Below are 18,331 nucleotides of genomic sequence, written 5' to 3' on the forward strand. Positions count from 1 at the left end.
TGTACCCCCCTACTGTACCCCCCACTACTGTACCCCCCTTCTGTACCCCCATACTGTACCTCTCTACTGTACCCTCCTACTATACCCCCATTACTGTACCTCCCTACTATACCCCCACTACCGTACCCCCCCCTACTATACCCCCATTACTATACCCTCACTATCGTATCCCCATACTGTACCCCCCTACTGTATCCCCCACTACTGTATCCCCTACTATAACCCCCACTGTACCCCCGCTACAGTACCTCCACTACTGAACTCTGCAAATTGTGCCTGCAGGTCTGGATGTGACTTGTGTATTTTGTACCCCTGAGTGCCTGTGGTTTGGGGTACATAGTAGAAAGCCGCAGGGGGTCCGTGCCCACAACTCCACCAACCACCAGGCCCAAATGTTGTATCAGCCTGTAAAAACCTTCCTCCGTTACATCATGTCTTATACTCCAATCACATCCAGAGCAGCAGTCACAATCCTGCTGTTACATCCTCTACTCCAATCACATCCAGAGTAGCGGTCACATTCCTGCTTTTACATAATGTCTTATACTCCAATCACATCTAGAGCAGCTATCACAATCCTGTTGTTACAGCATATACTCCAATCACATCCAGAGCAGCAGTCACAATCCTACTGTTACATCATATACTCCAATCACATCCAGAGCAGCAGTCACAATCCTGCTGTTACATCATATACTCCATTCACATCCAAAGCAGCAGTCACAATCCTGCTGTTACATCATATACTCAATCATATACTCCAATCACATCCAGAGCAGCAGTCACAATCCTGCTATTACATCAGGTCGTATACTCCAATCACATCTAGAGCAGCAGTCACAATCCTACTGTTACATCGTATACTCCAATCCCATCCAGAGCAGCAGTCACAATCCTGCTATTACATCAGGTCGTATACTCCAATCACATCCAGAGCAGCAGTCACAATCCTACTGTTACATCGTATACTCCAATCCCATCCAGAGCAGCAGTCACAATCCTGCTTGTTACATCAATCATATACTCCAATCACATCCAGAGCAGCAGTCACAATCCTGCTGTTACATAATATACTCCAATCATATACTCCAATCCCATCCAGAGCAGCAGTCACAATCCTACTGTTACATCATATACTCCAGTCACACGCAGAGCAGCAGGCACAATCCTGCTGTTACATTATATACTCCAATCACATCCAGAGCAGCAGCCACGATTCTGCTGTTATATCATCTCCTATTCCTCATACACAAGACCCAAATTGTGGCTGAAATCCCAGAATGCATTGCACTTTGGAGCATCGCTAGAGATCATTTTCTTCTTATTATATTGCTGTATCGACTATAAACCACTGAGCAGACGCCGAAGCTGCAAATGAACACAAACAATTGTGACTGCAGCTCTGGAGGTGACTGGAGTATATGATGTTACTGCAGAACTATGAGTGAAGTTCCGGATGTAACTGGAGTATAAGACATGATGTAACTGCAGAATTGTGAGTGCAGCTCTGGGTGTGACTGGAGGATCAATAGAGGATGTGCAGAACTGGGTGTGACTGGAGGATCAGTAGAGGATGTGCAGCTCTGGGTGTGACTGGAGCATCAATAGAGGATGTGCAGCTCTGGGTGTGACTGGAGGATCAGTAGAGGATGTGCAGCTCTGGGTGTGACTGGAGAATCAGTAGAGGATGTGCAGCTCTGGGTGTGACTGGAGCATCAGTAGAGGATGTGCAGCTCTGGGTGTGACTGGAGGATCAGTGGAGGATGTGCAGCTCTGGGTGTGACTGGAGCATCAGTAGAGGATGTGCAGCTCTGGGTGTGACTGGAGGATCAGTAGAGGATGTGCAGCTCTGGGTGTGACTGGAGAATCAGTAGAGGATGTGCAGCTCTGGGTGTGACTGGAGCATCAGTAGAGGATGTGCAGCTCTGGGTGTGACTGGAGGATCAGTGGAGGATGTGCAGCTCTTGGTGTGACTGGAGCATCAGTTGAGGATGTGCAGCTCTGGGTGTGACTGGAGCATCAGTTGAGGATGTGCAGCTCTGGGTGTGACTGGAGCATCAGTAGAGGATGTGCAGCTCTGGGTGTGACTGGAGGATCAGTGGAGGATGTGCAGCTCTTGGTGTGACTGGAGCATCAGTTGAGGATGTGCAGCTCTGGGTGTGACTGGAGCATCAGTTGAGGATGTGCAGCTCTGGGTGTGACTGGAGCTCTTGTCTGTTCAGTTGCTCCCTGGGGCGGTTGGATCTGGGGGTCCCGGATTAGCAGACACAGGCGGTAGATGATGATGCAGGATCGGCAGGGGCGTGGCCATTAATGTTCAGTATCTCCGCCCCTTATATCATAAACAATGATGAGCCTGTGTCACCACCAGAGCAGCCCCCGGTGCAGTGGATTGTGGGTACTTTTGGCTGCTGTGCTTCAGTGATGAGGGGCTTGTCTCCCCCGCTGGCAGTGAACTAGTTAATGCACTTCTTGTCCCGGGAGGCTCCGGGGCCCCCACACAAGGTCCCGGTTACCCCGCCTTCCCTTCTTCTAGAATGTTCTCCCAGGGGCAGATCACCTCCTGGATGGAGGCCGGCGGACCGCTCCCCTCCTCCTCCATGGGGTAGATCCGGCACTCCGCGGGGAGCTCCACCTTAATCTGGAAAAAGCTGCAACCGGGGACAAGGGGTTAACAAGACGATCACATGATCTGCGGCGCCACCCCCAGGACATCACAGGGACGTTCACACGTGGCGGACATGCTGCCACTTGACAGGCCGGGGGCGCCGTTGTACGTGCTGACGGAACTTTCCGTGCGCCGTTTCACCTGCATCACCAATTTAAACATTTGCAGCATTTGTTGCAGATTTTCCACAGCAAAAGCCCACAAGCGATCCAGTGCTGCAAAACTGCCAGAAATCACCTACAGAAATAATCCGCAGCAAATTGGACCCGTGAGCACATAGACTGACGGCAGCGGGAGCGGCACCAATCACAGGCCGAGCTGAGGGATCACAGATCACTATGATCAGCCACTAGTAATGTCTGGTGACTATAGACTCCTCCGTCATCGGCCTGGAGCTCCTGTCACCCCCTTCTGCTTAATAGTGCGCTGCCCCTTTAAGAGAGAACGGTGAGTTGTTCCCTCCATCCGATACGGAGAACTTTTCCCAGTTACATCCCGTGGACCGTCCCCTCCTCCGCTTTCCGTTGCATCCTATGGCGGATTGATGCAGCGACAATCCGGGAGCTCAATGGTTAACATGCAGGAGCCGCGCGCCTCAGAACACAAAAGGGGGCGACCACCCGACAAGCACGCTCCATGCAGGACGCGGGGGGGAGACACATGGTGGAGCGAAACACAGAGGCGTCGTACCTCTGCTGACCACCAGAGGGCGCTGCTCACTCCAGATCACATGACCACTGAGAGCCCCGCCCCCGAGGAGTGCACACAGGAATGAGACGACCCCCTCGTTTCGGGTACTGCAGCCACTTACTTGGTCACTTTCCTTGACGTCTGTTGTTGCTCCAGCTCGTTCAGCGGCTGCACTTTTCCGTGATTCACCGCCGGGCACTTAGGGGAGAGGGTGGCGAAGACGGGCGAGTTGGAGCACCCTCGTTTCAGGAGCTTGCTGAACGACAAGGTCACCTTGGATTTTGGAGCCGCCTTGATCTCCGCGGGGACGGACAGGTGGTTCCCGCCAGACTCCGATCCAAACGATAGCTCCGCGTTATCCGTGGGGGAGGGGAACTGGTTGTCCGATTCATTGGCCCCGTTGGGCTCCCACTTTCTCTCCACGCCCGGCGTACTTTCTATGGCTACGCTAATAGGAGACGGGCAGGCGGCACAGTTGGGTAAAGCCATGTGTCCGGGGGAAGGGGTGGACAGCTCCAGTCTAGGCTGGCAGTACAGGAAAGGACTGGTGGGGGAGGGGGGAGCACAGGTGCCGGTGTAGACGGTCAGGTGAGGGATTGGCGCGGTGTAATGGCAGAGCTGTAGGAGAGATCAGAGGGAAGTTACCAGCACGACTACAACGTCTGCGTACGACAGGACGGATCACAACCGGCTCCAAGAAAACGGCAGGAAAAATCGGGCTCATGGCCCTTTAATTCTACAGACAGCGCCGAGATACAAATTGTAGCTGCAGTACCCAACACCAGCCTGCAGGTGGCAGACAATCCCTCCTCCACCTCCCCATCTAGTGGCTGAAATGTGGTACTGCAGCTCAGGACACAACTACATCATACATCATTGTAGATCAGCCCCTGCTGTAGGACATGCTGGGAGTTGTAGTCCCCCACCCAGAGGCTGCTGTACAGAATTTCCTAGAGTTCTCGTGGAGCGCTCAGGTAGGACGACGACACGGATGAAATGGACGCGAGAGTGAAGATGAGACGTTTATTGAGCTGGAGATGACAGCGAGTGACCGGGGACGACACGTACAATGTCCCTTCTTGTCTAGAGGAGCTTACAATCTAATAATCTGAGGCTATCCTGGCCTGAAACTTTCTATGAGACTTTGAGATTTAATTTCTCACTATTTCCAAGATCCCTGCTTGCTGTCAGTAAATGGGGACATTCGTGTTTACGTCCAGAGGCTAAAAACCCGTCCTGACTTAATGCTTCTCGCTGCTGACGGTTTGTTACAATGTATCAGCAAAGTGGGTTTTAAAGAAAATGTCCAGAATCTTTTTTTAAAAAGTGGCGACATTCTTCCAAACACAGCGCTACGCCTGTCCACAGGTTGTTTGCGGTATTGCAGCTCAGCCCATTCATGTTAATAGAGCCAAGCTGCAATACCAGATACAACCTGTGGACAGGTATGGCGCTATTTCTAGAAGAAAGCCGCCATTTTTTTCTCATACTGGACAATCTCTTTAAAACCCACTTCGCTAATACATTGTAACAAACGGTCAGCTGTGAGAAGAAGCACTAGGTCAGGACAGATTTTCAGCCTCTGGATATAAACAATGAATGTTCCTATTCACTGCTAGCAAGCAGAGATGTAGAAAATAGTGAAGAATTGATAAAGAAGAGTCTATGAGACTATGACAACTCCTCCCTGCCGCTTTCCTGCCTCCTACCTAGCGATGTTGATGTCACGTGCGGCCTAGAACTGGTCCGGGCTCCTGTGATATGGAGTCTGGACATCTCAGCGCTGCGCCCGGCCGGACAGTAACGGGAGACCTGCAATATATAGGTGGGGGGGGGGGGTGTTGTTGATTCCCCCACAGGAAGGAGCATTCACTATTGTGGGGGTTGTGGTGAGAAATGTAGGACGTAACTCGTGGGACTCTAATGTCCTGCACCCCTATTAACCCCTTAGGAAGGAGGCCGCAGCACATCGCCCTAGAATAACTCCCATTATCTGAGACAATATAGAGCAGCAGGGACATCTGGTGGCCAGGGAGAGAACTGCACCGCCATCTCCATTCACCTACAGCGGATTCTAGAACTCTGCTACATGTCATGTAGGGGCCCAGCGTTATCCGGGGCCCCAGCCTACACTGGTTTAGCAGCCTCCTGCGTGAGCCGACTTCTGCGGTCTAGCTTGCTCATAACCTGCGTGATATCCACAGTGTTGTGCCGCTTCTCTTGCTTTCGCCTCTTCTTCCAGTTGGCGCAGGATCACCGGGCTGGGACTCGACCTCCGATGTCGTCGCATGAACGGGAAATTACTGTCGGAAAAAGAGAGACAATAAATATACAAAACTGACTGGATGTCATATAATGAGCTGCGTTATCACAGTGGAGACAGTAACGAACCCTCTGCTGTAGATTATACAGGTGATAATGACCAGGGCGCTAAAGATGCCGCAGGAACGCTCCTCCACTCCTATGTAAAAAATGCTGCTTCTTTCTAGAATCTATGCTGCACCGGAGGTGGAAGAAGGAGGGAGGAGGAGGAAGAAGAAGGAGGGAGGAAGGAAGTAAGAAGATGGAGGGAGGAGGAGGAAGAAGAAGAAGGAGGGAGGAGGAGGAGGAGGAAGAAGAAGGAGGGAGGAGGAGGAAGAAGAAGGAGGGAGGAAGAAGTAAGAAGATGGAGGGAGGAAGAAGTAAGAAGATGGAGGGAGGAGGAGGAAGAAGAAGAAGGAGGGAGGAGGAGGAGGAGGAAGAAGAAGGAGGGAGGAGGAGGAAGAAGAAGGAGGGAGGAAGAAGTAAGAAGATGGAGGGAGGAGGAGGAAGAAGAAGAAGGAGGGAGGAGGAGGAGGAGGAAGAAGAAGGGAGGGGGGAGGAGGAGGAAGAAGGAGGGAGGAAGAAGGAGGGAGGAAGAAGGAGGGAGGAAGAAGGAGGGAGGAAGAAGGAGGGAGGAGGAGGAAGAAGGAGGGAGGAAGAAGGAGGTAGGAGGAGGAAGAAGAAGGAGGGAGGAAGAAGAAGTAAGAAGAAGGAGGGAGGAGGAGGAAGAAGAAGGAGGGAGGAGAGGAAGAAGAAGGAGGGAGGAGGAGGAAGAAGAAGAAGGAGGGAGGAAGAAGTAAGAAGAAGGAGGTAGGAGGAGGAAGAAGAAGGAGGGAGGAAGAAGTAAGGAGGAGGAAGAAGGAGGGAGGAGGAAGTAAGAAGAAGGAGGGAGGAGGAAGAAGAAGGAGGGAGGAGGAGGAAGAAGGAGGAGGAGGAGGAAGAAGGAGGGAGGAGGAGGAAGGAGGGAGGAAATGGAAGAAGAAGGAGGGAGGAAGAAGGAAGTAAGAAGAAGGAGGGAGGAGGAGGAAGAAGGAGGGAGGAAGAAGTAAGAAGAAGGAGAGAGGAAGAAGTAAGAAGAAGGAGGAGGAAGAAGTAAGAAGAAGGAGGAGGAAGAAGTAAGAAGAAGGAGGGAGGAAGAAGTAAGAAGGAGGAGGAAGAAGTAAGAAGAAGGAGGGAGGAAGCGGAGGATAGAGGAAGGAGGAGGGAGGAAGGAGGAGTTGGGAGGAAGAAGAAAGAAGGAGGAGGAAGGAGGAGGAGGAAGAAGGAGGGAGGAAGTAAGAAGAAGGAGGGAGGAGGAGGAAGAAGTAAGAAGAAGGAGGGAGGAAGAAGTAAGAAGAAGGAGGAGGAGGAGGAAGAAGAAGGAGGAGGAGAAGAAGAAGGAGGAGGAGGAAGAAGTAAGAAGAAAGAGGGAGGAGGAGGAGGAGGAAGAAGAAAGAAGGAGGGAGGAAGCGGGAGGATAGAGGAAGAGGGAGGAAGGAGGAATTGGGAGGAAGAAGAAAGAGGGAGGAAAAAGGAGGGAGGAAGAGAAAGGAGAAGTTGGGAGGAAGGAGGGAGGAGGAGGAAGAAGGAAAAGGAAGGAGGAGTTGGGAGGAAGGAGGAGGAAGAAAGAGGGAGGAAGAAGGAGGGAGGAAGAAGGAGGGAGGAGAAGGAAGGAGGGAGGAGTTGGGAGGCGAGAGGGAGGAGGAAGAAGGAGGGATGAGGAGGGAGACGGGCCCGGATGATGGATGAGTTGTCCCCGCCGCCGCCATCTGCAGATACGGACTCAGCAGCCGGTGATGCAGTTAGCGGCCGGGACGCGACTATTTTAACCGTTTGTTTGCAATCACGAAATTTACTGCAAAAATGTCGCAGGCGTGTGACTCTCCACCGGTGAATTATACTCCAGTCACACCTAGAGCTGCAGTCACAATTCACTTTAGCTGTGAACCTGCTGCTCTTCACATCTCCCTGCTGTCCACTGCTTGCTGTGTAGAATTGTGGGTGAAGTCGTGTTTACACCCCAAGATTCTATTCATCTGACAGCAGCGCCTGATGATCCAGAGGATGAGTGAGAAGCGTGTAATACACAAGTAACACCACTGGAGGCAGCAATGTACAGTATTAAGAGTGACTGCAGCTCTAGGTGTGACTGGAGCAGAAAACATGATGTAACAGAAGAACAGTGAGTGCAGCTCTGGGTGTGACTGGAGTAGAAGTATTTGCAGTCACTCTGGATTAGTTCTGTTCGCAGTGGTGTTTCTGGTTCTGTAGATTGGTTCTTTAGTTTGCACTCCCCGCCCCATCACTTGCCTTTCTTGGTCTCCTGCGGACTGACGGCCATGTTCAGCATGTCCTTGTAGATGGGAGACTTCAGATACCTGGCGTAGGAGTCCTACAAAGAAAGCAGAGGATGACAGACAGTGGGCGGGGCAACAGGACGCGGTGGGCGGGGCAGCAGGAAGCGGTGGGCGGGGCAGCAGGACGCGGTGGGCGGGGCAGCAGGACATGGCAGGCGGTGGGCGGGGCAGCAGGACATGGGCGGGGCAGGACATGGCAGGTGGTGGGCGGGGCAGCAGGACATGGCGGGCGGGGCAGCAGGACATGGCAGGCGGTGGGCGGGGCAGCAGGACATGGCAGGTGGTGGGCGGGGCAGCAGGACATGGCGGGCGGGGCAGCAGGACATGCAGGCGGTGGGCGGGGCAGGACATAGCAGGCGGTGGGCGGGGCAGCAGGACATGGCAGGCGGTGGGCGGGGCAGGACATGTGACCTCACAGCCCGTTTTCGCACCTTTTTCATCAGCATGTAGATGTGGGTCTGGGCGGCGTCCAGCACGTAGCGGTGCGGATGCTTTAACCCCTTCACTGTGATCTCCATTGTTTTACCGTCAATATTAATCCAGCGCCGGGCGCCCGGAGCGAGAAACAACCTGGAAGACAAGACCAATATAATCACCTGCACTGACACATTGTAACAGCCCCTCAGTAAACACGCCTGTCACTCACTTGTAGATCTCCTCGGCTTTCTCCTTCACCTTGGACTGATCTCCGTATTTCAGGTCTTCGCAGGCCTCCCAGAAGCTCATGTTCTCCCCTGAGAGGAGATGCCATTATTATACACCGCTCCCCTCCCTCATCATGGCAGAGCCTCCTCTATGTGTCTCTGTTATCAGCCGCATGGTTACCGGCCCTTTAAGAGCAGCATCGGCGCCTCCCTTACCACTGAACTCCTTCTTCAGGAACTGCTGGAAGCTCTGCCGCCCCTTGGGGTCTCGGATCAGCTCGCTGAAATTAAAGGCCCAGCGCTCCACCCGCAGCTTCGTAGGAATCTCCACCCTGAAGAGAGAAACGAAACGTCAGCCGTGCGCAGCTCTCCAAGTACTTCACCATCTCCAAGATCTCTGCTTGTTGTCAGTGAATAGGAACATTGCCATTTACACCCTGTCCCGGCAGAATACTTCTCACAGCTGATGGGTTTGTTACAATGTATCATCAGTCTGGAGTCCAGGACTGTCTACACTGATACATTGTAACAAGCCTATCAGCTGAGTAATGAATGTATCCATTCACTGAGAGCAAACCGAGATCTTGCACCCGATTCCGCAGTTTATGATCTGCTGCATTTTCTTTTTTTTTTTTCAAAACTGTTTTTATTAACATTTTCCAATAAGGGGTAAAAAAGGTGGGGGGAGAGGAGGGGGTTGGTGGGGGGCTGAGAAATCTCCGAGACCTCGAGAAAGATCAAACAATGGGGTAAAACAATGAATAAAAAAGGAAATAAACAAAAAAAGGAGGGAGGGGGGGACAAAAACAGAACAGGCATAACCGTTCCTATTAGGCTCATTATACCCATAGATCCAATAAGTCCGGTGGGGGGATCTACATATTAGACAAGTGCCGGCTCCCCCTCCTCGTCAGGCTTTCTACCCCAGTGTGACGATGGCGTGGGTGCGGAACCAGCCAAATACCCTGCGCCCGTCCCACCGATATGTTACCCAAAAGCTTTCTCCGAGAAGCGAGATAGCCAATCAGCAGATCAGAGGCGAGACCCCCGCCGGCATCGTAAGAATCCGGACCCCCGACATCTCATCACCTGGCAGAGAACACTCGTTACATTATAGGTGCGGCCCCCGTAAGTAGCTGCTCGTTATACCTCATAAGTAGCTGCTCGTTATACCCCATAAGTAGCTGCTCGTTATATCTCATAAGTAGCTGCTCGTTATACCTCATAAGTAGCTGCTCGTTATACCTCATAAGTAGCTGCTCGTTATACCTCATAAGTAGCTGCTCGTTATACCTCATAAGTAGCTGCTCGTTATATCTCATAAGTAGCTGCTCGTTATACCTCATAAGTAGCTGCTCGTTATACCTCATAAGTAGCTGCTCGTTATATCTCATAAGTAGCTGCTCGTTATATCTCATAAGTAGCTGCTCGTTATACCTCATAAGTAGCTGCTCGTTATACCTCATAAGTAGCTGCTCGTTATATCTCATAAGTAGCTGCTCGTTATACCTCATAAGTAGCTGCTCGTTATATCTCATAAGTAGCTGCTCGTTATACCTCATAAGTAGCTGCTCGTTATACCCCATAAGTAGCTGCTCGTTATACCTCATAAGTAGCTGCTCGTTATACCTCATAAGTAGCTGCTCGTTATACCCCATAAGTAGCTGCTCGTTATATCTCATAAGTAGCTGCTCGTTATATCTCATAAGTAGCTGCTCGTTATACCTCATAAGTAGCTGCTCGTTATACCTCATAAGTAGCTGCTCGTTATATCTCATAAGTAGCTGCTCGTTATATCTCATAAGTAGCTGCTCGTTATACCTCATAAGTAGCTGCTCGTTATATCTCATAAGTAGCTGCTCGTTATACCTCATAAGTAGCTGCTCGTTATATCTCATAAGTAGCTGCTCGTTATATCTCATAAGTAGCTGCTCGTTATATCTCATAAGTAGCTGCTCGTTATATCTCATAAGTAGCTGCTCGTTATATCTCATAAGTAGCTGCTCGTTATACCTCATAAGTAGCTGCTCGTTATACCTCATAAGTAGCTGCTCGTTATACCCCATAAGTAGCTGCTCGTTATATCTCATAAGTAGCTGCTCGTTATATCCCATAAGTAGCTGCTCGTTATACCTCATAAGTAGCTGCTCGTTATACCTCATAAGTAGCTGCTCGTTATACCTCATAAGTAGCTGCTCGTTATATCTCATAAGTAGCTGCTCGTTATACCTCATAAGTAGCTGCTCGTTATATCTCATAAGTAGCTGCTCGTTATATCTCATAAGTAGCTGCTCGTTATACCTCATAAGTAGCTGCTCGTTATACCTCATAAGTAGCTGCTCGTTATATCTCATAAGTAGCTGCTCGTTATATCTCATAAGTAGCTGCTCGTTATACCTCATAAGTAGCTGCTCGTTATACCCCATAAGTAGCTGCTCGTTATATCTCATAAGTAGCTGCTCGTTATACCCCATAAGTAGCTGCTCGTTATACCTCATAAGTAGCTGCTCGTTATACCTCATAAGTAGCTGCTCGTTATACCTCATAAGTAGCTGCTCGTTATACCTCATAAGTAGCTGCTCGTTATATCTCATAAGTAGCTGCTCGTTATACCTCATAAGTAGCTGCTCGTTATATCTCATAAGTAGCTGCTCGTTATATCTCATAAGTAGCTGCTCGTTATATCTCATAAGTAGCTGCTCGTTATATCTCATAAGTAGCTGCTCGTTATACCTCATAAGTAGCTGCTCGTTATATCTCATAAGTAGCTGCTCGTTATATCTCATAAGTAGCTGCTCGTTATACCTCATAAGTAGCTGCTCGTTATATCTCATAAGTAGCTGCTCGTTATATCTCATAAGTAGCTGCTCGTTATACCTCATAAGTAGCTGCTCGTTATACCCCATAAGTAGCTGCTCGTTATATCTCATAAGTAGCTGCTCGTTATACCTCATAAGTAGCTGCTCGTTATATCCCATAAGTAGCTGCTCGTTATATCTCATAAGTAGCTGCTCGTTATACCCCATAAGTAGCTGCTCGTTATATCTCATAAGTAGCTGCTCGTTATACCTCATAAGTAGCTGCTCGTTATATCTCATAAGTAGCTGCTCGTTATATCTCATAAGTAGCTGCTCGTTATACCTCATAAGTAGCTGCTCGTTATACCTCATAAGTAGCTGCTCGTTATACCTCATAAGTAGCTGCTCGTTATATCTCATAAGTAGCTGCTCGTTATACCTCATAAGTAGCTGCTCGTTATATCTCATAAGTAGCTGCTCGTTATATCTCATAAGTAGCTGCTCGTTATATCTCATAAGTAGCTGCTCGTTATATCTCATAAGTAGCTGCTCGTTATATCCTCATAAGTAGCTGCTCGTTATATCTCATAAGTAGCTGCTCGTTATACCTCATAAGTAGCTGCTCGTTATATCTCATAAGTAGCTGCTCGTTATATCTCATAAGTAGCTGCTCGTTATACCTCATAAGTAGCTGCTCGTTATATCTCATAAGTAGCTGCTCGTTATACCTCATAAGTAGCTGCTCGTTATACCTCATAAGTAGCTGCTCGTTATATCTCATAAGTAGCTGCTCGTTATACCTCATAAGTAGCTGCTCGTTATACCTCATAAGTAGCTGCTCGTTATATCTCATAAGTAGCTGCTCGTTATACCTCATAAGTAGCTGCTCGTTATACCCCATAAGTAGCTGCTCGTTATACCCCATAAGTAGCTGCTCGTTATATCTCATAAGTAGCTGCTCGTTATATCTCATAAGTAGCTGCTCGTTATACCTCATAAGTAGCTGCTCGTTATACCTCATAAGTAGCTGCTCGTTATATCTCATAAGTAGCTGCTCGTTATATCTCATAAGTAGCTGCTCGTTATATCTCATAAGTAGCTGCTCGTTATATCTCATAAGTAGCTGCTCGTTATACCCCATAAGTAGCTGCTCGTTATATCTCATAAGTAGCTGCTCGTTATATCCCATAAGTAGCTGCTCGTTATACCTCATAAGTAGCTGCTCGTTATATCTCATAAGTAGCTGCTCGTTATATCTCATAAGTAGCTGCTCGTTATATCTCATAAGTAGCTGCTCGTTATATCTCATAAGTAGCTGCTCGTTATACCTCATAAGTAGCTGCTCGTTATATCTCATAAGTAGCTGCTCGTTATATCTCATAAGTAGCTGCTCGTTATATCTCATAAGTAGCTGCTCGTTATATCTCATAAGTAGCTGCTCGTTATACCTCATAAGTAGCTGCTCGTTATATCTCATAAGTAGCTGCTCGTTATACCTCATAAGTAGCTGCTCGTTATACCTCATAAGTAGCTGCTCGTTATACCCCATAAGTAGCTGCTCGTTATATCTCATAAGTAGCTGCTCGTTATATCTCATAAGTAGCTGCTCGTTATACCTCATAAGTAGCTGCTCGTTATACCTCATAAGTAGCTGCTCGTTATATCCCATAAGTAGCTGCTCGTTATATCTCATAAGTAGCTGCTCGTTATATCTCATAAGTAGCTGCTCGTTATACCCCATAAGTAGCTGCTCGTTATACCTCATAAGTAGCTGCTCGTTATACCTCATAAGTAGCTGCTCGTTATATCTCATAAGTAGCTGCTCGTTATACCTCATAAGTAGCTGCTCGTTATATCTCATAAGTAGCTGCTCGTTATACCTCATAAGTAGCTGCTCGTTATATCTCATAAGTAGCTGCTCGTTATACCTCATAAGTAGCTGCTCGTTATATCTCATAAGTAGCTGCTCGTTATATCTCATAAGTAGCTGCTCGTTATACCTCATAAGTAGCTGCTCGTTATATCTCATAAGTAGCTGCTCGTTATATCTCATAAGTAGCTGCTCGTTATATCTCATAAGTAGCTGCTCGTTATATCTCATAAGTAGCTGCTCGTTATATCTCATAAGTAGCTGCTCGTTATATCTCATAAGTAGCTGCTCGTTATATCTCATAAGTAGCTGCTCGTTATATCTCATAAGTAGCTGCTCGTTATACCTCATAAGTAGCTGCTCGTTATATCTCATAAGTAGCTGCTCGTTATATCTCATAAGTAGCTGCTCGTTATATCTCATAAGTAGCTGCTCGTTATACCTCATAAGTAGCTGCTCGTTATACCTCATAAGTAGCTGCTCGTTATATCTCATAAGTAGCTGCTCGTTATACCCCATAAGTAGCTGCTCGTTATACCTCATAAGTAGCTGCTCGTTATATCTCATAAGTAGCTGCTCGTTATATCCCATAAGTAGCTGCTCGTTATACCTCATAAGTAGCTGCTCGTTATATCTCATAAGTAGCTGCTCGTTATATCTCATAAGTAGCTGCTCGTTATATCCCATAAGTAGCTGCTCGTTATACCTCATAAGTAGCTGCTCGTTATATCTCATAAGTAGCTGCTCGTTATATCCCATAAGTAGCTGCTCGTTATACCTCATAAGTAGCTGCTCGTTATACCTCATAAGTAGCTGCTCGTTATACCTCATAAGTAGCTGCTCGTTATACCTCATAAGTAGCTGCTCGTTATACCTCATAAGTAGCTGCTCGTTATACCTCATAAGTAGCTGCTCGTTATATCTCATAAGTAGCTGCTCGTTATACCTCATAAGTAGCTGCTCGTTATATCTCATAAGTAGCTGCTCGTTATACCTCATAAGTAGCTGCTCGTTATACCTCATAAGTAGCTGCTCGTTATATCTCATAAGTAGCTGCTCGTTATACCTCATAAGTAGCTGCTCGTTATACCTCATAAGTAGCTGCTCGTTATATCCCATAAGTAGCTGCTCGTTATATCTCATAAGTAGCTGCTCGTTATATCTCATAAGTAGCTGCTCGTTATATCTCATAAGTAGCTGCTCGTTATATCTCATAAGTAGCTGCTCGTTATACCTCATAAGTAGCTGCTCGTTATACCTCATAAGTAGCTGCTCGTTATATCTCATAAGTAGCTGCTCGTTATACCTCATAAGTAGCTGCTCGTTATATCCCATAAGTAGCTGCTCGTTATATCTCATAAGTAGCTGCTCGTTATACCTCATAAGTAGCTGCTCGTTATATCTCATAAGTAGCTGCTCGTTATATCTCATAAGTAGCTGCTCGTTATACCTCATAAGTAGCTGCTCGTTATACCTCATAAGTAGCTGCTCGTTATACCTCATAAGTAGCTGCTCGTTATACCTCATAAGTAGCTGCTCGTTATACCCCATAAGTAGCTGCTCGTTATATCTCATAAGTAGCTGCTCGTTTATCCCATAAGTAGCTGCTCGTTATATCTCATAAGTAGCTGCTCGTTATACCTCATAAGTAGCTGCTCGTTATACCTCATAAGTAGCTGCTCGTTATATCTCATAAGTAGCTGCTCGTTATACCTCATAAGTAGCTGCTCGTTATATCTCATAAGTAGCTGCTCGTTATATCTCATAAGTAGCTGCTCGTTATACCTCATAAGTAGCTGCTCGTTATACCTCATAAGTAGCTGCTCGTTATACCTCATAAGTAGCTGCTCGTTATATCTCATAAGTAGCTGCTCGTTATACCTCATAAGTAGCTGCTCGTTATATCTCATAAGTAGCTGCTCGTTATATCTCATAAGTAGCTGCTCGTTATATCTCATAAGTAGCTGCTCGTTATACCTCATAAGTAGCTGCTCGTTATATCTCATAAGTAGCTGCTCGTTATACCTCATAAGTAGCTGCTCGTTATACCTCATAAGTAGCTGCTCGTTATATCTCATAAGTAGCTGCTCGTTATATCTCATAAGTAGCTGCTCGTTATACCTCATAAGTAGCTGCTCGTTATACCTCATAAGTAGCTGCTCGTTATACCTCATAAGTAGCTGCTCGTTATATCTCATAAGTAGCTGCTCGTTATACCTCATAAGTAGCTGCTCGTTATATCTCATAAGTAGCTGCTCGTTATACCTCATAAGTAGCTGCTCGTTATACCTCATAAGTAGCTGCTCGTTATACCTCATAAGTAGCTGCTCGTTATACCTCATAAGTAGCTGCTCGTTATACCTCATAAGTAGCTGCTCGTTATATCCCATAAGTAGCTGCTCGTTATATCTCATAAGTAGCTGCTCGTTATACCTCATAAGTAGCTGCTCGTTATACCTCATAAGTAGCTGCTCGTTATATCCTCATAAGTAGCTGCTCGTTATACCTCATAAGTAGCTGCTCGTTATATCTCATAAGTAGCTGCTCGTTATATCTCATAAGTAGCTGCTCGTTATATCTCATAAGTAGCTGCTCGTTATATCTCATAAGTAGCTGCTCGTTATACCCCATAAGTAGCTGCTCGTTATACCCCATAAGTAGCTGCTCGTTATATCTCATAAGTAGCTGCTCGTTATATCTCATAAGTAGCTGCTCGTTATACCTCATAAGTAGCTGCTCGTTATATCTCATAAGTAGCTGCTCGTTATACCTCATAAGTAGCTGCTCGTTATATCCCATAAGTAGCTGCTCGTTATATCTCATAAGTAGCTGCTCGTTATACCTCATAAGTAGCTGCTCGTTATACCTCATAAGTAGCTGCTCGTTATACCTCATAAGTAGCTGCTCGTTATACCTCATAAGTAGCTGCTCGTTATATCTCATAAGTAGCTGCTCGTTATACCTCATAAGTAGCTGCTCGTTATACCTCATAAGTAGCTGCTCGTTATACCTCATAAGTAGCTGCTCGTTATACCTCATAAGTAGCTGCTCGTTATATCTCATAAGTAGCTGCTCGTTATACCTCATAAGTAGCTGCTCGTTATACCTCATAAGTAGCTGCTCGTTATACCCCATAAGTAGCTGCTCGTTATATCTCATAAGTAGCTGCTCGTTATATCCCATAAGTAGCTGCTCGTTATATCTCATAAGTAGCTGCTCGTTATACCTCATAAGTAGCTGCTCGTTATACCTCATAAGTAGCTGCTCGTTATACCTCATAAGTAGCTGCTCGTTATATCTCATAAGTAGCTGCTCGTTATACCTCATAAGTAGCTGCTCGTTATATCTCATAAGTAGCTGCTCGTTATACCTCATAAGTAGCTGCTCGTTATACCTCATAAGTAGCTGCTCGTTATACCTCATAAGTAGCTGCTCGTTATACCTCATAAGTAGCTGCTCGTTATATCTCATAAGTAGCTGCTCGTTATATCTCATAAGTAGCTGCTCGTTATATCTCATAAGTAGCTGCTCGTTATACCTCATAAGTAGCTGCTCGTTATACCTCATAAGTAGCTGCTCGTTATACCTCATAAGTAGCTGCTCGTTATATCTCATAAGTAGCTGCTCGTTATATCTCATAAGTAGCTGCTCGTTATATCTCATAAGTAGCTGCTCGTTATATCCCATAAGTAGCTGCTCGTTATACCTCATAAGTAGCTGCTCGTTATATCCCATAAGTAGCTGCTCGTTATATCTCATAAGTAGCTGCTCGTTATATCTCATAAGTAGCTGCTCGTTATATCTCATAAGTAGCTGCTCGTTATATCTCATAAGTAGCTGCTCGTTATATCTCATAAGTAGCTGCTCGTTATATCTCATAAGTAGCTGCTCGTTATATCTCATAAGTAGCTGCTCGTTATATCTCATAAGTAGCTGCTCGTTATACCTCATAAGTAGCTGCTCGTTATACCTCATAAGTAGCTGCTCGTTATACCTCATAAGTAGCTGCTCGTTATACCTCATAAGTAGCTGCTCGTTATACCTCATAAGTAGCTGCTCGTTATATCTCATAAGTAGCTGCTCGTTATACCTCATAAGTAGCTGCTCGTTATATCTCATAAGTAGCTGCTCGTTATATCTCATAAGTAGCTGCTCGTTATATCCCATAAGTAGCTGCTCGTTATATCTCATAAGTAGCTGCTCGTTATATCTCATAAGTAGCTGCTCGTTATATCTCATAAGTAGCTGCTCGTTATATCTCATAAGTAGCTGCTCGTTATATCTCATAAGTAGCTGCTCGTTATACCTCATAAGTAGCTGCTCGTTATACCTCATAAGTAGCTGCTCGTTATATCTCATAAGTAGCTGCTCGTTATACCTCATAAGTAGCTGCTCGTTATACCTCATAAGTAGCTGCTCGTTATACCTCATAAGTAGCTGCTCGTTATACCTCATAAGTAGCTGCTCGTTATACCTCATAAGTAGCTGCTCGTTATACCTCATAAGTAGCTGCTCGTTATACCTCATAAGTAGCTGCTCGTTATACCTCATAAGTAGCTGCTCGTTATACCTCATAAGTAGCTGCTCGTTATACCTCATAAGTAGCTGCTCGTTATACCTCATAAGTAGCTGCTCGTTATACCTCATAAGTAGCTGCTCGTTATACCTCATAAGTAGCTGCTCGTTATACCCCATAAGTAGCTGCTCGTTATACCTCATAAGTAGCTGCTCGTTATACCTCATAAGTAGCTGCTCGTTATATCTCATAAGTAGCTGCTCGTTATACCTCATAAGTAGCTGCTCGTTATATCTCATAAGTAGCTGCTCGTTATACCTCATAAGTAGCTGCTCGTTATACCTCATAAGTAGCTGCTCGTTATATCTCATAAGTAGCTGCTCGTTATATCTCATAAGTAGCTGCTCGTTATATCCTCATAAGTAGCTGCTCGTTATACCTCATAAGTAGCTGCTCGTTATACCCCATAAGTAGCTGCTCGTTATACCTCATAAGTAGCTGCTCGTTA

At 46.7% G+C, this 18,331-nt stretch overlaps 1 protein-coding gene across 1 annotated transcript; it reads right to left on the minus strand.

The window, feature by feature from the left end:
• Positions 1-229: 229 nt before the first annotated feature.
• LOC142665556 (regulator of G-protein signaling 9-like) lies at positions 230-8,985 on the minus strand (the record flags this gene model as incomplete). Its single annotated transcript, XM_075845260.1, is given in 8 exon segments — positions 230-2,651; positions 3,480-3,976; positions 5,546-5,567; positions 5,569-5,663; positions 7,950-8,030; positions 8,427-8,565; positions 8,642-8,729; positions 8,856-8,985. Coding segments are annotated over 8 exon segments (1,191 nt in total), but the record flags the coding sequence as incomplete, so codon positions are not given.
• Positions 8,986-18,331: the final 9,346 nt, after the last annotated feature.

The sequence above is a fragment of the Rhinoderma darwinii genome, chromosome 13 (assembly GCF_050947455.1).
Source record: "Rhinoderma darwinii isolate aRhiDar2 chromosome 13, aRhiDar2.hap1, whole genome shotgun sequence".
In the NCBI taxonomy this organism is placed as follows: Eukaryota; Metazoa; Chordata; class Amphibia; order Anura; family Rhinodermatidae; genus Rhinoderma; species Rhinoderma darwinii.